The 26,889-nt window shown below is 45.8% G+C and overlaps 1 protein-coding gene across 1 annotated transcript in view; it reads right to left on the minus strand.

Annotated features, from left to right (window-relative positions):
* The window catches only part of LOC122374321 (cadherin-related family member 1-like), a gene marked incomplete at its 3' end in the record, with an annotated part of 100,236 nt that overhangs the window by 63,940 nt on the left and 9,407 nt on the right, over positions 1-26,889 (minus strand). The window contains exons 2-3 of the mRNA XM_043352991.1: positions 23,510-23,662; positions 11,121-11,236 (exon numbers count right to left, since the gene is read on the minus strand). Coding sequence (XP_043208926.1) covers positions 11,121-11,236; positions 23,510-23,662 — 269 coding nt within the window. The remainder of the gene's footprint in view (positions 1-11,120; positions 11,237-23,509; positions 23,663-26,889) is intronic.

Consider the following 26,889-nt stretch of genomic DNA (forward strand, 5'->3'; position numbering starts at 1 on the left):
TTTATATACCCGACTCGGACCCGACTCGGACTCGGACCCGACTCCGCCGTTGCTTTATGGGCTACCGAAAGTGCACAAGCAGGGAGTTCCGCTACGACCCATCGTGTCGAGCATTGGCAGTGTGACGTACGCGCTGTCGAAACACCTAGCAGGCATCCTATCTCCTCTTGTGGGCAGGTCCGAACATCATGTTAACCCTATTAGTGGCAGGCTCCTGGCTACCCCATATTAGTGGCAGGGGGGGCTGTTTACGACCCCCCCTTGATATCTCGAGATCTAACGGGCCGATTTTCAAAATTCAAACGGCATTCGATTTGGCTCAACGAGATCTACATTTCTAAAAAAATAAAATTAAAAAATGTCAATAGGGGGGTACAGGGGGGTAAAAAAGGGCAAATTGCAGATACATTTTAGACTTTATCACGGCCAGGTTTCTGAACCAATCTTAACGCAACTTTTGCCGATCGATAGAGAATGAACCAGGAATTCACATGGATCCTAAAAATATGCATTTTCAAAAATCATAGGCGGATACAGATCATTGAGATTGGGGGTACACAAAAAGTATAGTAAATAAGGTTTTTGTTGGTACTGTTTCTAAAAAGGGTGGCAATGGTCTTGTTATGTTACAATTTTCTTATGAGAGAACGACTAAAATTGTATTGGTCATGCATAGGCGGTGTCAGGGCACCTATGTTGGGAGGTAAAAAATAACCCCCCTTTTTGGACGCCTGGATCCGCCTATTATAGCAAAAACGTGTCAAAAGAGGATGCACAATAACTTTGTATATGTTATCACATGATACCTTTCATTCACTGTTCGTAAAACTGGTGCAGCATCGTGATCTTCGCCCAAATGACTCGCTTCACGAATAGGACCCCCCCAATTCCCAGTGCTCTAGAGCCGCCCCTGGTAAAGTTACGAACTTGAAATTTTCAGGGATGTGCCCAATTTAGTTTTAGGAAAAGTCAGAAAATTTCAGCATCGTAGCTTCAGCGGTTTCGGAGATATTCCCGAAAAACCTGAGGGGTGGATAAAAACACCCCCCCCCTGCCACTAATAGGGTTAAGGACACGGTGGGTTTCAAAGAGAGTTTACGTGGGGTAACGCTCAGCGACGATGAAACCATGGTGTCTTTTGACGTAAAAGCGCTATTCACGTCGGTACCGACAGAGGCAGCATGTGACGTAGCACGCCAGAGACTCGAAGAAGAGTTTTTGGACGAGGAGGGCAGGGTAAGGGCGGAAACAGCACTAGAGGTCGAGGACATCATTAAACTATTACGACTCTGTCTGGGTACTACTTACTTTAGGGTTAACCCGCGCCGGGCCGGGGGGGGGTGTTTGAACACCCCCCCCTGCGGTTTTTCGCAGATATCTCAAAAACGGCGGCGCGGAGCGCCGCCGTTTTTGGCACACCTGTTCTTGCATCTTTTCCGCACATGTTGTGAAAATTTCAGACCCAGGTCACCTTAGGTCAGGTCATCAGGTCACACCAAGTGACCTCACCTCAGAAAAAAATAAGAATGCTCGTCATAGCTACACCGATTGATCGATTGAATTGAAACTTTCAGAGATTGATTAGAGCAACATTATCTACAAAATGAATATCTCAGAATTTTGATATCGGTGACCTAAGGTCAGGTCAATTTTGCGACCTCTCCATTATAAGTCAATGGGAGAAAATTGAAAAGCGTCTGTTTTGCACGAACGCTATTCTAGACACTCTCAAACATCGAGATGTAGCTAAAATGGACACACTGAACCGGAAAATGGCAACTGTGACCCCTCGTTATGTCCCCGAGGTCATCTCAGGTCACGAACAGAATCTAACAGTTTTTCGCTAATAACTTCTGATAGAGACGTGCTAGAGCGCTGAAAAGGCCTTAGATGTGTTCGGCTCGATGTTGCGGATCGACTGATATGCAACATGACCTTTCCCGGTCAGGTCATGACCTTGACCTGAGGTCAAATTTTCAAGTTGACCTTTCAAGGTCAAATTATAGTTCATTCGACGCGTCTCGACGAGAGGAACACGATGGTGGCAAAAGTAATGTCGTGGCTCTTTTGAGTCAAAAGTAATTGCCGAAAAAACGTTTTTCGTAAATCCGGCTATTTTTGGAGTTTTTGCCCTCTGGAGGCTAAACCGTTGACCTGAGGTCAAATCTGAGAACACTACTCAGAAAGGTCTGTAAAAGTGCTATCGAATGCGCTTTTCTGCGGTGCTGTAGCTCTATCGGTTCCCGAGATAGCCGTTGGCAGTTTCCAAAATGTTGAAATAGTGGACATTTGACCTTTGGTGACCTCTGGTGACCTGACCTTTGACCTGACCCAAAAAAAGACCGAAGTGTTTTCGTCCTTATTTTGGACGTTCTTTCGATTGCCGCTTACCTCGTGTCGCTACGTGGCCCGGGAGCCGAGTTAGAAGGGGGGTGTTCAGACACCCCCCCGGCCCGGCGCGGGATCTCAGAGCACCGGCCCGGCGCGGGTTAACGGAAAGTTCTTCAAACAAAAGTGGGGCACGGCCATGGGGAGTCCAGTGAGCGTTGTGGTGGCCAACCTGTTTATGGAATCGTTTGAGTCTAGTGCGCTTCAGTCGTTCCCACACCCAGTGAAACTATGGAGACGCTACGTGGATGACACGTTCGTGATCGTAAAGAAAGACAAGGTAGGTGAACTTCTCGACCACCTCAACGCTCAGCATGAGAGGATTGAGTTCACGTTCGAAGAGGAGAGGGAGGGGTCGCTACCGTTTTTGGATGTAAGGGTACATAGGCAGGGAGGGGGGACCATGAAGACCGAAGTGTTCAGAAAAGCGACACACACAGACAAGTACCTTCACTTTGAGTCACACCACAGCACACAACACAAAGCATCAGTTCCACAGACACTTTTCACACGGGCATCACGGCTCACAACAACACCTGAAGACGAGGAACGCGAGACAGGGAAAATAGAACGGGCACTAGAGAAGAACAACTACCCCAAGCGATTGGTGCGACGTATTCAGAGGCGGGTAAAGAATAAAGAACGGCTTAGGATGGGGGAGGGGGAGGGTTCCGGACGGACAGCTAGGGGAGCGGAAGATGACAGCCGGGCTTATGTAAGTATCCCTTACATCCAGGGGGTGACTGAACAGGTAACGCGCGTCCTTCGACCCTACGCGAAGGTCAGCACGAGACCTGCAGCCAACCTTAGTGCTAGACTCGTCAAACCTAAGGACAGGTTGGGGGTGAAGGAGAAGGCTGGGCTGGTCTATCAGTATAAGTGTCAGTGCGGAAAAATTTATGTAGGAGAAACCGGGAGAAAGCTAAGGACGAGGGAATCGGAACACAAACGAGCTATAGCAAACGGAAACCGGGATCACTCAGGGATATCTAAACATGTGCTGGAGACAGGGCACTCTATCAAATGAGACGAAGTTAAAATTTTGGATTATGAAACGAACTGGGGTAAACGAAAGGTGAAGGAGGGTTTTTACATTTCCAGGGTAGAAAGACACAATAGCATTAACCCTCGCCGGACCTATTGGTTTTCTACATACGCGCCGGCCGAGGGGGGGGGGGCGGGTACGACCCCCCCCTCGCCGTTTCGCCCCTGGTGGAGCTAGCGCGTCGCGGAAAAAACGAGCGTGTGCGCCGTTACGAGACGCAGAGATTGCTACCCGATTTTAAGGTCCTAGGTCAACCGGTGACCTCTGAGGTCAGGTCAAGTGCCCCAAGGTACGGTTCAGTTTTTGGTGAATAACTTCGCAAAAAATGGCCGCAGAGCGCCGATTTTTGCAGCATCGTGTTCGCCTCCCTCAGGCGCGTCGAATGATATACTTTTTGTCCGGGTCAGGTCAACTCGGGGTGTTGACCTCAGGTCAAGGTCAGGTCAGCACCCCAAGGTCACGAAATTGGTTGAAAGAGGTCATGTCGCATATCATTCGATTCGGCAGGCCTTCCTGAGTCCATTGGTGGCTTTCTCGACTCGCTAGCTCAATTTGATCAAGAGTTATTGACGAAAAACTAAAATGGCCTTGATGACGTCATAAATGACGTCACGCAGGGTCAACATTGCAAAAGTGACGCATCTAACCTTGCAAGGAGTGCATCAAATCACGATTCTGTGTGCTTGAGATAGTTGGAGATCGTTCTCGGCGCCAGAATAGCAGTTTTCATTTTTCCCCATTGACTTATAATGGTGAGGTCACGAAAATGACCTGACCTCATATGACCTTTAGGAAAAATCCGAGATATACAAGTTGTGGGACTCATAATGGATACTAGATCCTGCAAGTTTCATTTCCCTGTGACATCTCCTCTGGCAGTGAGGGCGTTGCGAAGTTGCGACATCTGAAGACCGTGCAGAGGTTCACTTATGACGTCATAGGTCAGTGACCTGACCTGACCTAAAAATGCGGTTGGTTTCAAAAGATGCGGCTTGGATCAAAGGTCAGGTATGCCAAGTTTCAGCTCTCTATCGCCAGGGTGTTCGGAGCTATCGCGAAAAAACTCTATGGGGGGGCGGCACCCGCCCCCCCCCCCTCGGCCGGCGAGGGTTAACATCTTACCCGGGTGGGAGGTGCCTGATATGTACCGGGCACTACGTGTGTAAGGCGCTTTTCGATGAGGCTGAGTGAGCTGTCAAAAATAGGTACACTTGCTTTTGGATTGTTGAAAATTGTTTTGTTATATAGGCGTGTGGCTATCAGAGCGAATTTATGCAAGCTTGTGCGCCTGCAAGTATGTAACGATTACGATCCTATAACGATTAGGGGAGAGCGGGGCCAGTTGAAACACGGGGTCAGATGAAACATGGCTTTATTTTCAACAATATGCAACATATGGCGTTGCCGACACCATTGCGCATCCGCGCTCGACCAGTTCCTTTGTCAACGGCGTTTGGGCGGCAAACGGACGGTAATTTTGATTTGACACTTGTTTTTGTGTTTTTGAGGGGCGTTTGGGAGAAATCGTTTTTATGAATATTTTGTGATATCTCATATACCTTTGTTTGCTGAAAGAAGAACTCCTGGCTCCGGAATAACACCTTATTTGGCCCTTCATTCAGCATGACGCCGTCCCTCCAACTCGTTTGACATGTGCATTACGGCGCGTGCGAGATGGCGGGAGCGGATGGGGTCAATTGAAACGCTTCTCTGAGTGTCAGTTGAAACAGGGCCACAGGCCGTTTCAATGGACCCCGGTGACCTTTGCAATGGTTATTGTTCAGGGGCTGTAAACATTAAAGGAAATAGTCCACCTTTGAAATGAGCCTTTAAACTGAAATAGTAGTTCAATAGAGCTCAATTTTTTACCCCTTTTTCTCCAGCCTTTTGCTTGAAAGCACACTATATCCTGAGATATTTCTCATTTTTCTCATCCGCCCATTTTACTATAGTCTATGTACTTTATGTCACCTATTATGAGGAACTTTGCAGTTTTAGCTTTCCAACGACCTATTGAATGTAGCATTTGGAAAAGTAAACCGGACAAAATATCTCCTTAAGAAAGTGGTCTTAAAGAGGAAAACATCCCATTGTTAAGGATAGGTGCAATTGACCCCATGGGCTGGTTCAATTGACCCTCGCATCGGGGTCATTTGAAACGGGCGAAGAGCTGTTTTATAAGCATGCGTTTGGCAGCAAAATATGTTTGAAACATAATTTTACATATCTCAAAATAAAGCCAAAAGAGCACATTTTTTTCATGGCATTGTGCATTTTTCGATATGACTACTAGATCTCGCTGTGCATGTCAATATATAAAAAGTGGTTCAACTGGCCCCGCTCTCCCCTACCATCGATTAATGTGTCATGACCCCGCTTGTGCGAACTTGATTGTTACGACCACGGATCACGATTAATGTCGAATGTTTTATTACGGATATTACGGACGATGGCGACTTAATTATGTGTTATTATTTGTTATCATGTATCAAACTGTTGTGCATCTATGCTTGAGACGTACCGTAACAACTTTTCCTCGTGGCGGTTTACTTTTTGGTAGACATGTTTGAAACGTATTGTCTTGTGTTCTAATGCATTTAAAAAGCAGGCTGATGAAGGAGGCAGCAGCCCCCGAAAGCTACCGATCATATACATACTACTGGTGTCGAATAATTCGTTTCTGAATACCCTGTATGGTTATTTCCCTACACTAAAAACTTGCTACGACGGCCAGTTAACCCGCGCCCCGCTGGGCCATTCAGCCATACGCGCCCTGCTGGGGGGGGGGGGGGCAGATTCTGCCCCCTGTCTAACTTCCGAACCGATGGTCGTAGAAAGACGGGGAAAACGGCAATCGAGAGCTCTTAACAAGGCGTATCTTAACCCTCGCCGGACCTATTGGTTTTCTACATACGCGCCGGCCGAGGGGGGGGGGGGGCGGGTACGACCCCCCCTAGCCGTTTCGCCCCTGGTGGAGCTAGCGCGTCGCGAAAAAAAACGAGCGTGTGTGCCGTTACGAGACGCAGAGATTGGTACCCGATTTTAAGGTCCTAGGTCAACCGGTGACCTCTGAGGTCAGGTCAAGTGCCCCAGGGTACGGTTCAGTTTTTGGTGAATAACTTCGCAAAAAACGGCCGCAGAGCCGCGATTTTGGCAGCATCGTATTTGCCTCGCTCAGGCGCGTCGAATGACATACTTTTTGTTCGGGTCAGGTCAACTTAGGGTGTTGACCTCAGGTCAAGGTCAGGTCAGCACCCCCAGGTCACGAAGTTGGTCGAAAGAGGTCATGTCGCATATTATTCGATTCGGCAGGTCTTCCTGAGTCCATTGGTGGCTTTCTCGAATCGCTAGCTCAATTTGATCGGAAGTTATTGACGAAAAACTAATATGACCTTGATGACGTCATAAATGACGTCACAAAAGGTCAACATTGCAAAAGTGACGCATCTAACCTTGCAAGGAGTGCATCAAATCACGATTCTGTGTGCTTGAGATAGTTGGAGATCGTTCCCGGCGCCAGAATAGCAGTTTTCATTTTTCCCCATTGACTTATAATGGTGAGGTCACGAAAATGATCTGACCTCATATGACCTTTAGGAAAAATCCGAGATATACAAGTTGTGAGACTTATAATGGATACTAGATCCTGCAAGTTTCATTGCCCTGTGACATCTCCTCTGGCAGTGAGGGCGTTGCGAAGTTGCGACATCTGAAGACCGTGCAGAGGTTCACTTATGACGTCATAGGTCAGTGACCTGACCTGACCTAAAAATGCGGTTGGTGTCAAAAGATGCGGCTTGGATCAAAGGTCAGGTATGCCAAGTTTCAGCTCTCTATCGCCAGCGTGTTCGGAGCTATCGCGAAAAAAACCCTATGGGGGGGCGGCACCCACACCCCCTCGGCCGGCGAGGGTTAACCCTCGCCCGCACATGCCATTTTCCCATCCTAGAACGCACATAAGGGGGGGGGGGGTTGCCACCCCCGCGCCATTTCGTTCCTGTTGGAGATAGAGCTTAGCGGTAGAGACCAAAAAGATTCTTTGGGAAGAGACAAATCCAATGATACCCAGTTTTACCTTCTCAGGTCATTCATTGACCTTCCAGGTCAGGTCAAACTAAAAAATGTTGCTGTTTTCGGTCACCGTTGGATATCAAGTGCGCTGCTTATCATATAGCGATGACGATGCCGTTTTCTGGTTCCAAGCCAGCTAGAACCTCTTTGTCACACTACCCGACCAGGTTTTTGCTGCTGAGGTCATTTCAGGTCAAGTTAGGTCAAGGTCAATTATATGTGTTTGTATGTCTGTGTGTGTCTGTGTGTATACTGATGTGTGCACCGATTGTTTATGTGTCCATATTACATGAAATCATGATCTGAGAAGCTTTTATCAAAAATGCAGTCCAAAAACTTCACAAAAAGTAAATTCCGCTTGCCCAAAACGCAATTATCTTAGGTGACCTAGGTTGACCTTGACCTTGACCTTGACATCTGTACATCGTCGAACAACATGTTCCATGATAGGTGGGAGGTAAGACTGGCAAAAAAGGCCGAAATCAAGGTGTCAAAAGCTCACAAGGCCCATAGCCAACGCAAGATGTTGAGAATTGGCCATTTGAGTCATGACATGACCTGAAAAACAAGGTCATATCTCCGAAACCAAAAACCACAGAAACTTGAAATTTTCAGTGGACATCAAGACAGGATAGGGGAGCAGCTATACGAAAAATCAGCCTCCTAGCTTTAAAAATGTTGAGTGCAGAGCAGAAAGACTACCTGGGGGGGGGTGGCATTCCCCCCATGTGCGGGCGAGGGTTAAGAGCCCAAATTTTTCGCTTAAGTAGGTCAGAGGTCAGGTCAAGGTCAGGTCAAGGGTACAAAATGCAAGTTTCTACAGTATCGGCCTTGCACCGTAGTTGCCGAAGAATGGACTGAGACTGATTGCCCAAAACGTGTTCTTAGGCTACCAAGGCAATATTCGTTACATACAATATCATGCAAAGGTTAAGGTCAAGGTCAGGTCAGGTCACCAAAAACGAAATATAGAAAAGGGCATGTGCGACACATGTTTTATGGGTCATTTTATTCATAGAAATCAATAGGAACACTCAATAAGTGATATGGACCACATCTGGATGAATTTCAGGTCGAGGTTAGGCCAAGGTCAGGTCAAGTGAGGTCAAATTTCGAAGTTGGTTGTTAAGGCCTAAAAATGTGTCTGTCTGATGCAGTTTATCACGGCGAATCGAATGGTGCTATTGTTGTTTCCGTGCGAGGTCTAGAACTTCCAAAACATTCTTTTTTCGAGCATTTTGTGTGTCGTTATGTCATAAAACTTTGAATAACTCCCACATTTTTGAACCGATTCTTCTAAAAATTGGTATGTAGGTGCATATAGACCAGTGCTCTGAAAAATATTCCGTTTTTCTATACACTCAAAGTTTTGGATTTTATAACTATTTTCCCAAAAGTCAGTTAAAAAAAGGGCCAAAATCCAAACTTTTCAAAAAACCGAGATAACCAATTGATAGACAAAGTAGAATCACGTATAACCTTTTTTGTTACGTCTTGATTCTTTTAAAAACTAGTAAAACGCCTTTTGGGCGAAAAACGAGCGAGCGAGATAGTGAGCCCTGCACGTGCGCAAGAGCGAGAGGGTACTTCCAACGGGCTTGTGCAAAGCACCCTTCTAACCGGTCGCTAGCGGTGTGCCAAATTTGAACGCAATCGGCCCAGCCGTTCCTGAGATCTGGAAGCGGCATTCTGCACGTGCGCACGTGCAAGCGGGGTCCAAACTGACTTTTGCACGGCACCCTACTAACTGGTCCCCAACCGTGTACCAAATTTGAGCGCAATCGGCCCTGCTGTTCTCGAGATCTGGGAGCGCCCCTGCACGTGCGCACGTGCTGTAGCACCCCAACCTTAACCCGCGCCCCGTAGGGGGTGGAAACGGGCCCCCTTGTCCTTTTCTGTCGATATCTCCTAAACGGCTGGAGATATCGCCACCAAAGTTTCAGGATCTCTCCGGGCATTAATTTTACACATTGGGCCCAAACATTGTTTCCAGAGGCTATGATAGGTTGGCCACAAATGACGTCAGAATGACGTCATGTTCTGCCATTTTCGACCGAAAAAAGACCTTCGCGAGAAGAGCTGTCATGCCGACAGCTTTGAAGATACAGAAAAATGATCAGACATAAAAGGTGTAGAATTCACAGGCCTACAAAACTGCTATCTCGGATTTTCGATATGTTTGAGTTTAAACCCCCAAAAATAAAAAATGCGATTTTTTGGATATATTAGCAAAAAAAAAAAAACAAAGTTTTTGAGTTTCGAAACAACCGGAATATATGTGATAGTACCTACCGTCTTCTATCTACATACCAAATTTCAGATCGATATCTCGTTTTTTTGGCCAAGTTATAGCGAAAAAAACTGTTAAAAAATGATGACGTCAAATTCTCAAACTAAATTTTTGGCAATTCTAGACCACGTAGGGCAAAACAAAGACCACCATCGGACTCCCCGTGACAAGCTGCATCGAATAGATACCCATTTTATGCAAAAATATCAACTTTGAATTTTCACCTAGCATGACCTGACCTTGACCAAAACGTGACCTAAGCTGGCCTTAAAGGCTGCCTGACCCAAATAATCGCATTTGTCATGTAAAATGGACCATAAAACATTATCACACGACATTTTCATATTGTGACCCCCCAGGTGACCCCTAGTGACCTGGCCTCTGTGACCTGACCTGGTATCATTGACCTCAGATAGCGAAGTATGTGTTTGACGAACAATGTACCCTCGATGGTTTTCAATAACTTACTAATTTACTCGATTTCACAACACATTTCTTGAAATGCCTGTGAACGGTGAAAATCCGACCTTTGACCTGACCTGTGACGTCATCGGTTTGACCTAGGTCGATGAAATTTTGGTCACAAGGTAGTTCCCGGGTGGGGCTATCGAACGTCGTTTGAATTTTGAAAATCGGCCGGTAAATTTCCGAGATCTTAGGGGGGCCGAAACGCCCCCCCCCCCTACGGGTGGTAGGGTCCGCCGGTAGCCCTACGGGACGCGGGTCAACACATGCAGATGAATTATCTGATAGAGACTTAACTCTGTTCCGAGTTTGAATTCAATCGGCCCAGCCGTTGTGCCGTTATTGAGGTTGCAATTTTTGGGGTTCTTAAATAAAGTTCAACTTTACCACGCGCCACGTGCGGTGGTTGGCAAGAACGCATGGTGACCATCACACCACAGAACTTTTACGTCCAAGTGACATTCAGTAAAGAAGACCGCTTGTCAATCGGATGTCCCGTTCCTAAGATCTAGCTTTTGAAGAGCGTCTCATACTCAGGATTTTCCCGAGGGAGTTCAGTATGAACTCCCTCGGTCGCTGCGCTCGCTCGCTCGTAATGAGGATTTTGGCGGCGTTTGAAATTTTTGCCGTTTTTGAGGCGAAAATTGCGAACATGACGTCACTAAAACGTCATTTTCTTTTAAAAAATCAAAGGATTTCGCTTAAATTATCAGGAAACCTGTGAAATTGATGAATGATAAGGTACGGAAAGTTTGACGTCGCCGCGTAACGCGTTTAGACGATGCAAGTTACTTCTTAGTTACTTAGGAAGATGCAAGTTACTTCCACAGAGAATCATGATCGCGGAGGTACACGACTAACCGTCTTCTCCCGGTCAAGAGCGCTCTGAATGTAGACATTTTGCTTGGTGATGTTGCCGTCGAAGCTGAACCGGATTTCATCAGTTTTGTCCTGCTGCGTCACCACCACCGGGTCACCTGCAATGAACATCGATCGAACACCTGTAATAGAGTCTGCTCTCTGGGCTGCGCTGTGCTACCACCAATGTTCTTATGGATTAAGTTGAGACATACCTACATCAAGTGCATCTTTGCCCTACCCTGCTGATGGGGATCTGGCAGGCTTGAATTAGTGATGTCAAATACGAAAAATTTGGAAACCGATACCAAACCAAATGCCAACCAAAACAATAGGAAAATACCGAAAATCAAACCAAATGGTAAAACTGATTGCAATACTAACTTTTTACCGTATGCCGAGATATCCCTTTACAATATGCGCGAGCGTGTGGTAAAAATTTCAGGCTCAATGTTATTTGATCTGGTAAAACATTTTTGCCCGTGGGCAAAAACTTTTACCAAAACACGTGCAAATAGTTTTGCATCTTCAAAAGTGACTTAAATTTGTGCAACACACAACTGTAAAATATTACGAATATAGCTGTATTTCATCCAGAGCCCTACAAATCCCATTCGCCTTTCGGAACATTCATTCAATTAGAGATCCATTCGTTCTGTTTTCTATAAAAAACGTTCTTTTAACCCGCGACCGCCTGGGGGTCGGATCCGACCCCCCTCCGTTTTCCTTGAATAACTCATGAACCACTTTCGCTATCTACTTGACACTTGGCATACCTTCTCCCCTATCAATTTGACGTCTCCTGTGAACTTTTTAAGAAAAAACTTTCAAAAATGTTTGAGATATATCGATTTTAGTGATGTAACTACATGGCATTTTTAGTCAAAAAGTGGTAAACGTTTTAAAAATCACCAAAAATCAGGGTTCGAAGCAAATTGCAAATGAAGGACATGAAAAGACGCAGCTTAACGAGTTCTTTAACATGGCTATCACGGATTTTCCATAAAATGCGTTTTTTACCCCTAAAAATTCAAAAAAAAAACTAAAAAAATTTGGAAAACAGCTAATAAAATCCAAAATTTTAGAATTTCCAGAAAACCGGAATATATGTTGTAGAGCTCTATTATAACATTAGATGCTCTAAATTTCAACTTTCTATCTTCATTTTTGCCCCCAAATTGTAAAAATAGCTCCAACATGCATGGGGCATGGTGACGTTATAAGCATTTTCGTGAAATAGAGGCACTTCTGAACATCGCATGTAAAAACAAATGGCACCACTAGATTCCTGAGACAAAGCTCGTCTAGAAAAGTGCATTTTTATGTCAAAAATTAAAGTTGAAAAATTGACTTTTTCTTAGCCCTCGTTTAGTTATGTATGGTAGAAACGATTTTTTATGCTTTCAACGCACACTTATCACCAGCAAAGTGACTTGGGGTCACATATAACCATTACCATCGGATTCGGCGTGAAAAATAAGCCATAAAACATGTGTCACACGCCCATGTAGCATAAAGTGAAAACGTGACCTTTCGTGACCTGACCTGACTTTGACCCGTACTTAGTATGACCCCTATACGCACATGGCACCTTCACTAGGCCTTAGAGGTATTTTTGGTGAGTTTCGAGCAGCAGCTATCGATTCCGCTGTCCATAAGCCTAATCATGCAAAACCCCTGACATTGACCTTTGACCTGACCTTGACCCGAAAGTTGACCTCAATCTTAAAATCTTAAGAGTGCTTTGGGGAGGTCTCGTAGAGACCTTTCGAACGCCGGCTCGCGGGGCTCGATACGACCATTGGTTCTCGAGATAACAGGGGGGTCGGATCCGACCCCCCCCCCCCCCCAGGCTGTCGTGGGTACGGAAATAGCCCAGGCGGTGCCGGGTTAACCCTCGCCGGCACAGGCCATTTTGCGTCCTTCGACGGCACAAGGGGGGTTGGTACGACCCCCCCTCGCGTTTGGCCCCTGATCGAGCTAGAGCTTCGCGGAAAAAGCAAGCGTGTTGCCCGTCACGAGAGGAAGCCGATGACACCCAACTTTAAGGTCCTAGGCCATCGGGTGACCTTCCAGGTCAGGTCCCCCGAAAATCGGGAAAATCGGGACCTGTTAGAAAGTCGTAAAGTGTGGCTGCTATGTGGTTTTCCGGGGTGCTGATCACGAATATCGTGTTAGTTTTGATCAGAGATGATGTCTTTAAGCATTTAGACCAGGTCGGGTCAGGTCAGGTCAGGTCAGGTCAGATCAGGTCAACCGGTAGAGGTTGTGACGGGTATTCGTAATACGTGTCAACCGCCTCTGACAGCTTCGTAACATGCTGCGAAGGCACCAAAACTCTTTCGCAAATGTTCAAATGGTTGCTAAATTCGAACTTAGCTCCAAAAACTAGCCTAGAAACATGTAAAACTCAAAAAAGTGAACCGAGGTCACCGGAGGTCACTTAAGGTCAATGACCTGACCTAGACTTCAGGTGACTTTGACACCCACCCTAATGTATGGGAGCAACATCAAATCACATGTCTGAACGTTTGAAACCACGAAAAGCTTGCAAACACGCGGCTAATGCGAGCCGACATACGCCGAATCGCGATTCCGGCCAAAGATGGTCTCGAAAAAGAGGTCACAGGTCAAAGGTCATTTGGGCCAGAGTCATGAATTTTTCAGGGTAGGTGTAAAATTGATCAATGCGAGGGTAATTAAAGTTTCGTCGCGATCTGCCGCTTTTTACGCGAGTTATTTATGAAAAACTTTACGGGGGTTGCATCAACCCCCCCCCCCTCCCCCTGTGCCGGCGAGGGTTAAAGGAATCAAGACGTAACAAAAAAGGTCATACGTGATGCTACTTTGTCTATCAAATGGCTCTCTCGTTTTTTGTGATTTTTTTTGATATTGGCCCATTTTTTCTTTTAAAAAAAAACTGAGTTTATTACGGAGCGAGCGAAGCGAGCGGAGTCTTTCCATAGATTACCCGAAATTTCTGAGTATGAGCGGCCGGCCGGCCGGCCGGCCGGCCGTGCGGACGCTTTTGCGAGGCTTATATCTCAGCAACCACTTGACCGATTTACATGCGGTAATTTTTGTAGGGTAGCTTCATTCCTTCTACCAAGTATTGGACTATTCCTGATGCATGTGGGTGACCTCTTATGCACGTGCCACGTGCAAAACGAAGAGGTGTCAGTTTTGTTATTGTTGCAATATCTCGGTAACTACTGGGCCGATTGCGCTGCCGGCATGTATGTAGGTAGGCACCCACTAGGCACTGCATATCCATGTGCCAGAGTTGGGGTGCTGCTGCACGTGCGCACGTGCAGGGGTCGTTTCCAGATCTCGAGAACGGCTCGCCCGATTGCGTTCAAATTTGGTACACAGTTAGGAACCGGTTAGTAGGGTGCCGTGCACATTCGAAAAATAAAGTTGACATGCCTATAGCCCAAAGCATTTGCAATCGAGTCTGCTGGTTTCGAAAATCGCAATTAAAAAATTATGAGCCATTGTCTTCAACAAGCGCAGTCGCGATTTCCAAAAGCTTGCACCTACTTTTCGGGCGTTGCAGTCTCCATTGGTTTTGCTTGGTGTTAGTGGCAGTAATAGTACGGTGGTTTTCACGAAAGTCTCAGGCAGAGTTCGTGGGTGAAGAGTTTAAGCGTAGTTTCAGGTCAGTAGTTAATTGACTTTATTTAGTGTAGACGTTGTCGATACACTTTTTAAAGTCACGCCTGTAATGCGACCTTCGCTTCAGCGCAGCTAAACTCTGGGCAAACCACGTCCGGCACCAGCCCATAATCTCAGTCGGAACTCGGACCAGACACGCTAGCGCCACAGACGCCTAGTCGACACTCGAGCCCCTCGAGCCCGACCGCGGCAGCAGCACACTGATAACTTTCGTCTGCTCTAACCATAATCATAGTACCCAAGCCACAATTGTGAGCCGTCTCGTGTCCAGAGCCTACTTGCCACTCGGCGAGGACGAGAACGACGCCCGCAGCCGCCTGGAGGCTTGGTGAGTTTCACCTCGAGGGGCTGCGGCCGCGCCAGTGTTGATTGAACTCTCGTGATGGTGTCGACTGTCGATGTATGCATTGGTGGTGAAGTTACTCATTCATTCTCAGGCCATGGCAAAGCCCGGTCCAAGTACCCGTAACCAGACCGTGGTCCCGGTCCTGAATGTCCACCCAGCAGAGCTTCCTCCATCTCCAATGGTCTCTTACACTGGCGGATCTGCAGGGAGGGGGCATTTAGGGCTATGCCCCCTCAAAGGCCTAAAGTGGCCTGTTTGACCCCCCCCCCCCCCCCAACGATAATGAAACATAGTTCAATCAGTGCGTGGCCCAGGAGCCGAGTTAAACAGGGGGTGTTTTACCACCTCCCGGCCCGCAAAGGTTGCGCCAAGCATCGACCCGGAGCGGGTTAACTGGTCGACAAAAGCAATGTGAAGTGTTTATACAAAGTGATATAAAGGCATGGGTCGGGTGGGTTACCATGTCTATATTTTTTCTTTCTAATTAAAAAAAATGTTCATCGTGTCAGGGCTGTGACGAAAAATAACTGGCCTAAATCCGATGAGAAAATAGGATTTGGGGTTACGCTAGGTTTGGCTCCTAGGTACATGAGTTGCCCCCCCCCCCAAAAAAAAATGCAAATCTGGATCCGCCCGTCTTCCTCGCACGCAGCTTCCGTGGAGAAGCGATGTTTTCCGATGATTCCTGAAGCAGAGGAATGCTGCTAGCGCAGAAGAGTGTCGCAGAAGCGTGTCGGCCATGACGGCCGATATCATTGTCAGCCGTGCGAAGTCAAGGCTCGACCTCCCACTTATCCGGACAAAAAATTGGAATGGAGTGCGCTCAAGAGCAAGACAGAAACGTAGAAAACGCCGTAGGTATACCATGTGTGTTGGCATTCTTACTGCATTTTACCTCGTCAGCGACATGGATATTAGCTTTTAGCACAACCTACTGTCAGCAGGATGATTATCAACTCAGGTAGCAATTTTTGGATATGTTGCGCTAGGAAAGTGTTTTAGTAAATGTTTATGCAACAGATGTATTGATTCGTTGAAAGATCGCAAGCTGAAGCGAGAACGCATTTACACGGTTTACGTGAGAATAACACCGAAGAAAGCCTATGGAGACTGCAACGCCTGAAATTGTCAGGAAAGGGTTACAATAGACGAGGTGCGCTGGTTCTTAACATTAAATGAAAAATTTTTAATCATCATTTCATGTCATAATAAGGCTAGATGCAAGTGGTTTTTGCTATAGGAAGTGAATTAATTTTTTTGACCCCACTTTCGAGACACCCACTGCACAAGTCAGTTGGGACCCATTTTGCACGTGCGCACGTGCAGGGTGCAGCTTCCAGATCTCGAGAACGGCTGGGCTGATTGTGCCCAAATTTGGCACATCACTAGAGACCGGTTAGTAGGGTGCCGTGCACAAGTCAGTTGGACGTACCCCTTCACAATTTCGCATGTGCAAGGCCCACCCTCTCGCTCGCTCCGTTAGTCACCCCAAAAGGTGTTATACTGGTCAAATAAACCGGAATGTGTCAGAGAAGTGGTCTATGTACACCTACATACCAATTTTCAGAAGAATCATTTCAAAAATGTGGGAGGTATTCAAAATCATATTACGTCACGACAACATTTTTTTTGAAAAATTGATTTTTTGGAAGTTATAAACCACGTACGGAAACAAACAGAGCACCATTCGCTTCACCGTGAAAAACTGCATCAGATAGACACCTCTTTAGGCCTTAACAACCAACTTCAAAATTTGACCTCACTTGACCTCACCTTGAACTAAACTCGACCTATAATTCATCCAGATGTGGTCAATATCACTTATTGAGTGTACCTATTGAATTCTATGAGTAAAATGACCCATAAAACATGTGTTGCACATACCCTTTTTTATATTTTGTTTTTGGTGACCTGACCTGACTTGACCTTGACCTTGACCTTTGAACGACATTGTATGCAACGAATATTGTCTTGGTAGTCTAAGAACACGTTTTGGGCAATCAGTCTCAGTCCATTCTTCGGCAACTACGGTGCAAGGCCGATACTGTAGAAACTTGCATTTTGTACCCTTGACCTGACCTTGACCTGACCTCTGACCTACTTAAGCAAAAAATTGGGCTGTTAAGCGCCGCCTTGTTGAGAGCTTTCGATTGCTGTTTTCCCCATCTTTCTACGACCATCGGTTCGGAAGTTAGACAGGGGGGCAGAATCTGCCCCCCCGTCTAACTTCCGAACTGGGGGGGGCAGAATCTGCCCCCCTCCCAGCAGGGCGCGTATGGCTGAATAGCCCAGCGGGGCGCGAGTTAAGATAGCGATCTTGTGTATTTGTCAGGGACAAGCGAGGCACAGCCGCCGGACAACTGGAACTGCCGCGTGTCCGCACAGAGATGGGGCGTTCCACGACAAATCGACAAGTGCCCTGCACCCTCATATTTTATTTTTTGCTTAAAATTGGTCTAATGGGTTGTGATGGGCGGGGAAGCCAGCTGTGGCAAGGATTTTTTTTCTTCGAACAACGGTTTCCGAGATATAGCCTCGGGCAATTCTTGGAGTTCGCACTGCAGCCCTATGTTTGGCGGCCTATAACTCAGAAACTATTGGTTTTTTACGATAAAAACTTCATATGGCTTTACTCACAATCAGCCAACAAAAATGTTGGCCATCTCGGATTTTCAATTTTTGAAAATTTTGATCACGTGACCTTTTGTCCTATTTTTCGAAGTGTGACCTTGATATTTTCCCCACTGAAAGTTGCAATTTTGTCTGATGACAATTAAAGCCTTATCAATTGTCATTCATATGCGATAATAAAAAAATGGTTATCGCCCTGCGTTGACCTCAGGTCAGGTCATTTTTATGACCTGTCCATTATTACGAGCGGGAGCGACAGCGAGATCTCGAGAATAAAGCAAGATAGCGACAAGCTGTAAACGGTAAAGGGTACACATGGATAAGGTCTATAATTTTTACTGAGGTCATTTTCAGGTCAGGTCAAAGATGACGTCACAGGAGCTAAAAGGAAGTCAAAATAGCGGCACTTTACATATATATGAAGTTTTTCTCGAATTACTTTCAAGGTATCCCAGCTAGGAACAAACTAATAGCACCATCGTGATCCTCTCGTCGATCCGCATCGAAACATATGTATGTTGACCTCGAAAGGTCGAAAGGTCAAAAGTTGACCTTAGGTCACGTGATCTAAGGTCAATTTTTGACCTTTCGACCTTTCGAGGTCAACATACATATGTTTCGATGCGGATGGACGAGAGAATCACGATGGTGCTATTAGTTTGTTCCTAGCTGGGATACCTTGAAAGTTATTCGAGAAAAACTTCATATATATGTATAGTGCCGCTATTTTGACTTCCTTTTAGCTCCTGTGACGTCATCTTTGACCTGACCTGAAAATGACCTGAGTAAAAATTATAGACCTTATCCGTGTGTACCCTTTACCGTTTACCGCTTGTCGCTATCTTGCTTTATTCTGGAGATTTCGCTGTCGCTCCCGCTCGTAATAATGGACAGGTCATAAAAATGACCTGACCTGAGGTCAACGCAGGGCGATAACCACTTTTTTATTATCGCATATGAATGACAATCGATAAGGCTTTAATCGTCATCAGACAAAATTGCAACTTTCAGTGGGGAAAATATCGAGGTCACTTCGAAAAATAGGACAAAAGGTCACGTGATCAAAATTTTCAAAAATTGAAAATCCGAGATAGCCAAAATGTTTGTTGGTTGATTGTGAGTTGAACCATATGAAGTTTTTATCGTAAAAAACCAATAATTTCTGAGTTATAGGCCGCCAAACATAGGGCTGCAGCGCGAACACCAAGAATTGCCCGAGGCTATATCTCGGAAACCGTTGTTCGAAGAAAAAATCCTTGCCACAGCTGGCTTCCCCGCCCATCACAACCCCTTACACCAGTTTTCAACGAAGAATAAAATATGAGGGTGCAAATTTAATTTTTTATTTGTCGATTTGTCGTGGAACGCCCCAGATGACAAAGCGATTCTTCAGCTACAGGGCGCTGTCGATATGGAACGAGGCCCCGGCTAACGTGAGGGATGCCAGCGTAGCCAGTTTTAAGCGGAATGTGTAGCCTGGAGGGCGGGATGCAGACGCTAGGTAGTCAACACTCGAATTGATTTTAGCGTTGTTGTATGCATCTTACTTCTTGTTCATTTTCGTCGTGTTTTATTCGCTTGCTTTCACTACTTTGTATTCACACTTGATCATAAAAGTCATGCTATGGAGATCATACGAAATAAATGAATAAATGAATGAATGAATGAATGAATGAATGAATGAATGAATGAGCGGGCAACACGCTCGTTTTTCTGGAAGCTCTAGATCGATCATGGCCGAACGTCAGGGAGACCATCCCCTGTACGTTTGACGCTGTAAATATGTACGGCCAATGCGGCGGAGGGCATATATAAAAATAAATCTGCCAGGGTTACGCCATAGGTAAAATACTTACCTATCGCAAACCTTGCGATAGGCGTTATCACAAGTGTTTTCGCGGCCATTGGGGCGACGTAAGAAAAGAAGAAAACAACTGGCCCCAAGAACTTTAAATTATCAGTTAGCATGTACCTTTTCCTTGATGTGTAGATAATTTACCATTAATTGTTAGAGAAAATTGCATTTAAAATCTTCCATTTATGCTTTTTCCATCGTTTCCACAATATATTTTTACTAAGCTAGAAACACTAATTAGAAATAGTTCCCGCATCTTTGTCAAGGACAATAGGGAAGGCTTGAAGTGAATACAATAATCTAAACGGTTTTGTAATCTATGTGAAGACACTTCTAAAATTGCCTGTAGAAATATTGAAGGCAAAAGTTCAACTTTTTCACAAGACTGATGTCTATAAACCTATTCAACGTGTGACAACTCAGCCGGTATTTCGTCGCCTACAGCCCAGCTTTTCCTAGTGACCGATAGAGGCGCTGCTATCGATGTCCGCCCGTGCCGCCTAACGGATAATGGTTCGCTAGCCTGCATTGATATGTATATAGTATCAGGAGAGCGAAGTTAACCCGCGACCGCCTGGGGGGTCGGATCCGACCCCCCCCCCCCATTTTTCTTGAATAACTCATGAACCACTTTCGCTATCTACTTGAAACTTGGCATACCTTCTCCCCCATCAATTTGACGTCTCCTGTGTAGGGGAAGTTGGGGGAACGCCGAAGACTTTTTTTCTGACGCCCGTAGCACGCAAGGTAGACAACATACGCTATTCTTGTTGGCGTCATTCGAGAGGCCAGTCTTTTGCCTTTCAAACATACCAGGCGCATTTGATGAATTCGCATACCGTTAAGCGCACAAACTAAAAATATCAAAGAAGTGACTTTTTCGGCTTTGCCCCGGACTGCGGGGAAAGCCGAAAATGGGAGAAATGATCTACGGGGAATGCCGACATTGATGTTTTGCCATTTTATCTCAAACTTTATCCAGAATTCATCAAAGCTGACACACGTTTCAAGAGCTTGAGGACGCGGTGCACACTGGAAGTTATAATTGTGTGATATAATAAGAAAATGCCAGGTAAATCATTCCTTATAGGTAACAGGCCGTTGTGTCGGTTGAAAGTGTAATTTGTGTGACTAAAAATACGCGTTGCTATTCTACAGCACTAAAGTCCACGTAGCGTGCTTTTAACACGTGCGTAATCGCACGTTTTCGGCATTACCCCAGCCAGCCATACTTTCATTTGCAGGCCCATAACTTTTCAACGTGCTGTATAAATTTCAAATAGGCAGCACACTTATGCAAAGACATGCTAAAGATTACTTGACCGAATTGGCCAGACAAACGGTAGCATAATGAGTAAAAAATGCAGCTTCAAAGGCGCATGTAGTACAAGGGAAACGTACCTTGAAAACGCTCTTGGCGCCCTCACAGTCGAAGTATTCCGAATGACGACTCGTAACAAACATGCGATAATTGTAGTCACTTAAGCTTCAGAGCATCACTGACAGGTGGCATCCATGTCTTACGGTTTTCGAAATATCTCGAATTTCGGCTTTGCCCCAATTCCGGCATTGCCCCAACTTCCCCTAATTGTTAAGAAAAAATTTCAATTTTCAGATATATTGATTTTAGTGATGTAACTACATGGCGTTTTTGGTCAAAAAGTGGTAAATGTTTAAAAAATCCCCAAAAATCAGGGTTTAGGGAAAATTACAAATTAAGGACTGAAAAAGACGCAGCTCAACGAGTTCTTTAAAATGGCTATCTCGGATTTTCCATAAAATGCGTTTTTCACCCCTAAAAAGTCAAAAAACTATATTTTTTTGGAAAACAGCTCATAAAATCCAAAATTTTGGGAATTTCCAAAAAACCGGAATATATGTTGTAGAGCTCTATAAAAACATTTAATGCCCCAAGTTTCAACTTTCTATCTTGATTTTTGACCCCCAAATTGTAAGAAATAGCTCCAACATGCATAGGGCATGGTGACGTCATAAGCATTTTCGTGAATTAGAGGCACTTCTGAACATCGCATGAGAAAACAAATGGCACCACTAGATTCCTGGGACAAAGCTCGTCTAGAAAAGTACATTTTTATGTCAAAAATAAAAAGTTGAAAAATTGACTTTTTTCTTAGCCCTCGTTTAGTTATGCATGGTATAAACGATTTTTGTATGCTTTCATTGCACTTTTATCACCAGCAAAGTGACTTGGGGTCACATATAACCATTACCATCGGATTCGGCGTGAAAAATAAGCCATAAAACATGTGTCGCACGCCCATGTAGCAGAAAGTGAAAACGTGACCTTTCGTGACCTGACCTGACCTTGACCCGTACTTAGTATGACCCCTATACGCACATGGTACCTTCACTAGTCCTTTGAGGTCATTTTTGGTCAGTTTCGAGCAGTAGCTATCAATTCCGCTGTCCGTAAGCCTAATCATGCAAAACCCCCGAATTTGACCTTTGACCTGACCTTGACCCGAAAGTTGACCTCAATCTTAAAATGTTAAGAGTGCTTTGGGAAGGTCTCGTAGAGACCTTTTCGAACGCCGCCTCGCGGGGCTCGATACGACCATTGGTTCTCGAGATAACAGGGGGGGGGGTCGGATCCGACCCCTTCTCAGGCTGTCGTGGGTACGGAAATAGCCCAGGCGGTGCCGGGTTAACCCGCGCCCAGATGGGGTCTGCCGAGCAACGCGGTCTGATGGGGGGGGGCCATTTTGGCCCCCCCCCCTCAGATCTCGAGAACCACGCAACATAGCGACAAGCGGTAAACGGTGTTGGATAGCCCCAACGGGGAACTACCTTGTGACCCAATTTCATTGACCTCGGTAAAACCGATGACGTCACAGGTCAGGTCAAAGGTCGAATTTTCACCGTTTACAGGCATTTCAAGAAATGCGTTGTAAAATCGAGTAAAATGCATTTCATTGAAAATCGGCGATGGGGAAATGTTCTTCAAACACATATTTTGCTATTTGAGGTCACTGATACCAGGTCAGGTCACAGAGGTCAGGTCACTGGGGGGTCACAATATGAAAGTGTCGTGTGATACATGTTTTATGGTCCATTTTACATGACAAATGCGATTATGTGGGTCAGACAGACTTAAGGGCCAGCTTAGGTCACGTTTTAGTCAAGGTCAGGTCAAGGTCAGGTCAAGGTCAGGTCAAATTAGGTCAAATTTCAAAGTTGATATTTTTGCATAAAATGGGTATCGATTCGATGCAGCTCGTCACGGGGAGTTCAATGGTGGTCTCCGTTTTGCGCTACGAGGTCTAGAATTGCTAAAAATTGAGTTCAAAAATTTGACGTCATCAATTTTTAACAGTTTTTTCGCTATAACTTGGCCAAAAAAAGAGGTATCGATCTAAAATTTGGTATGTATATCGAAGAGCGCAGGGACTATCACATATATTCCGGTTTTTTCGAAATACGAAATTTTTTTGGAAATTTTTTGAGTTTTTCTAAAAAAATCATTTTTTTTATTTTTGGGGGTCAAAATCCCAAAATTTCGAAAATCCGAGATAGCAGTTTTGTAGCGCCGTCGTTTCTCTACACAACCACATAAAGAACTTTAAAATTGCTTGTTATCTGTAGAATTTGTGAGCGTTTAAAGATGCCATGTTTTTTGTTCATTTTTACTCGAACATGACCTCAGTTTGACCTCAATAACTCCTGACCTGAGGTGACCTGTGACTTGAAATTTGTGTGAAGGTGTCAAATTGATGCGCGGTAAGGTACCCAAAATTTGGCGGCGCTGCGCGCCGCCGTTTTCTCGCTATTTAAGAAAAACCACAGGGGGGGCCAAAATGGCCCCCCCATCAGGGCGCGGGTTAAGTTTCATCACCGTGACGCCCTAACTAGAAAAGGTTCACTCACCTGTCTGTGCCACGATGTTGAGCTCGGCTATCTTGTGACCAATCGGGACGTCCTCGTATACTGTAAGGACCGCATTGGATTCATCCACGTCTTTGATGTAGTCGTCGGACGTATCGGCAGAGAGGAACGGATTGTCCCAGTCAGCAGTCGCCTCTGAAAAAAGCAATCAATGATCCGTCAGCACACTCGCTTATCACCAGATCTGACGGGAATATAGGTATACCGCTGAGCTGTATAACATCCCGACACAAACTTCAACTTCCCTAAGACCGCCGCGCGAGGGGTCGTACCGAGCTGAGTGTCTGTATCTCTGAGTGCCAGTGTACTGTGTACCGAAGTACTGCGTACCCTTGGTACTGTGTACCGCTGCCTGCGGTACTCAATGCTCGGTACGGCCGCTGACAGTGTCCAAAGCGGGCCCGTACCGCGTTGGGTTTTGCTGATCACGTTGAATGACCGCGGCGCTGTATATTGTGAGCTGTGTCCGCTGACTGGTGTGTAATAAACTGATGCTGAAAAAAAAGCTTCAACATCCCAATACGTTATAACAGGTTGATAAGCTTCAAACACGAGGATTCGCCGTAAACAATCATTAACCTCATGTGCAGAAAAACACAGAACAAATAGTGCATGGACGCTTTTCGATTATTAAATCTTCATCAGCATGACATAACCACAGAGAAAACAAGATATATTGTTTTCTTACCAATCATCAAAACAAGATATCTTGTTTCTCTGTGGTTATGACATGCTGATGAAGATTTAATAATCGAAACTCGTCCATGCACTTTTTGTTCCGTGTTTTTCTACTTGTCTCTATCAATATAAAACATCACGTGTATGCATCAACAAACACCAGAAAAGTACATGAGTATGTATGTTGAAGAGCGCAAGGCCATATAAGTGAAGAGTGGAGGTTGATTGTAATCGACCGTTGAGAGTGGAAAATCTTTTGTGTATGTGTATGTGTATGCATGTATTACCATCATGGACGATCCACACAGCGTGTGACAATTATAGTCCAGAGTCTGAGTCGGGTACAAACAAAAACATGCGGGGACAAGAAACACAGGCATACAGATTCAATCACTGGACATTCGCTCTCTCTCTCTCTCTCAATACAAACGGACGATTCAAGACAGCACACCGCACACGGATGTCGCACCTCCTTCCCCTGACACGGTTCATCGTCGGGCGGTCGCCATCGCCGGACAGACTGTAGCCTTGGCCGCACGGGCGAATTGGGCGGGGCGCTGTTCGATGCCGCCGGGTGGCAGAATGCCCGCGCACCGACGGAAGGGGGGCGATTTACCGCCCCCTGAGGTTTTTAGCGGATAGCGGAAAAACCATGGCGCCGCAAAATTTGGCATGACTTTTCCCTCATCAATTTTACACATGGTGTGCATGTTTGCAGCTCTTACCTCTCAAGGTCAGGTCACCAGGTCACTTGGAGTGAGCCAACCTCAAATCACTTTTTTGCAATTTTGTCACCGTGTCAGAGCTACAGTAGATGACGGAGGCCTATGAACGTCGTAGGATGTAATGAGGTTGATGATGGCTACAATTCTATTTCTCGGAATTTTGATATTGATGACCTAAGGTCAGGTCGATTTCTTGACCTCCACATAAGCCAATGGGGGGAAAATCAACCCCGTGTTTTCCCCCTAAATCGCGTCGGAATAACCCAATATACCATGAGTGATTTCATATACAATCATCCTTGACTAGCTTGAGGCCTCTTTTGCTCTTGGGCAGCTGTAAGGTCATGTGACGTCATCAAGGGTCACCAAATGTTTTTTGCTAATAACTCCTTACAGGAACAAGATGCAGCCGCGCAGATGGTCTCATTGTGTTCAGCTCGTCAAGGCGCATTGAATTATATACATGATGACCTTGAGCTCACGTGACCTGGGGTCAACCTTTGACCTTGACCTTTCGAGGTCAACACATATATGATTCTATGCGGATTAACGAGAGGATCACGATGATGCCTTTAGTTTGTTCCTAGCTTTGCTAATTCGAAAGTTATTTGATAAAAACTCAAATAACTTTCAACATCTAGCGCCGCCATTTTGACTTCTTTGATCCCTGTGACGTCATCTTTGCCCTGACTTGAAAATGATCTTTGTAAAAATTGTAGACCTTGTCTCTGCGTACCCCATGCCGTTTACCGCTTGTCGCTATCTTGCTTCGTTTTCGAGACCTCAGGGGGGGGGGCGGTCAACCGCCCCCCGTCGGTTCTAAGTTGGCGCAGACCGCTCCCCGTTGGTGTGCGGGTTAAGTTAGCAGTTGAATATGTCACATACACACGTTTTGCATATGAAAGCTCCTCCTGCTCCTTGACAGCCTTCTGCATTATGCTATCAAGTACTTTTAACTCCCGCACCGACCGGGGGACGGTTATCAGCCACTGTTTTTAACCCTCTCCGGACCTATTGGTTTTCTGCATACGCGCCGGCGGAGAGGGGGGGGGGGCGTGTATGACCCCCCTCGCCGTTTCGCCCCTGGCGGAGCTAGCGCGTCGCGGAAAAACGAGCGTGTGCACCGTTACGAGACGCAGAGATTGGTACCCGATTTTAAGGTCCTAGGTCAACCCGTGACCTCTGAGGTCAGGTCTAGTGCCCCAAGGCACGATTCAGTTTTTGGTGAATAACTTCGCAAAAAACGGCCGCAGAGCCGCGACTTTGGCAGCATCGTGTTCGTCTTGCTCAGGCGCGTCGAATGATATACTTTCTGTTTTGGTCAGGTCAACTTAGGGTGTTGACCTAAGGTCACGGTCAGGTCAGCGTCCCCAGGTCACGAAGCTGGTCGAAAGAGATCATGTCGCATATAATTCGCTTCGGCAGGTCTTCTTGAGTCCATTGGTGGCTTTCCCGACTCGCTAGCTCATTTTGATCGGGAGTTATTGACGAAAAACTAATATGACCTTGATGACGTCATAAATGACGTCACGCAAGGTCTACATTGCAAAAGTGAAGCATCTAACCTTGCAAGGAGTGCATCAAATCACAATTATGTGTGCTTTAGCTAGTTGGAGATCGTTCCCGGCGCCAGAATAGCAATTTTCATTTTCCCCGTTGACTTATAATGGCAAGGTCACGAAAATGACCTCACCTCATATGACCTTTAGGAAAAATTCGAGATATAGAAGTTGTGAGACTCGTAATGGATACTACATCCTGCAAGTTTCATTTCCCTGTGAAAGCTCCTCTGGCAGTGAGGGCGCTGCGAAGTTGCGACGTCTGAAGACCGTGCAGAGGTTTACTTATGACGTCATAGGTCAGTGACCTGACCTGACCTGAAAACGCGGTTGATGTCAAAAAAATCCGGCTTCAATCATAAGTCAGGTGTGCTAAGTTTCAGCTATCTATCGCCAGCGT

Source organism: Amphibalanus amphitrite, unplaced genomic scaffold (genome assembly GCF_019059575.1).
Source record: "Amphibalanus amphitrite isolate SeventyFive unplaced genomic scaffold, NRLGWU_Aamphi_draft 001638F_arrow, whole genome shotgun sequence".
In the NCBI taxonomy this organism is placed as follows: domain Eukaryota; kingdom Metazoa; phylum Arthropoda; class Thecostraca; order Balanomorpha; family Balanidae; genus Amphibalanus; species Amphibalanus amphitrite.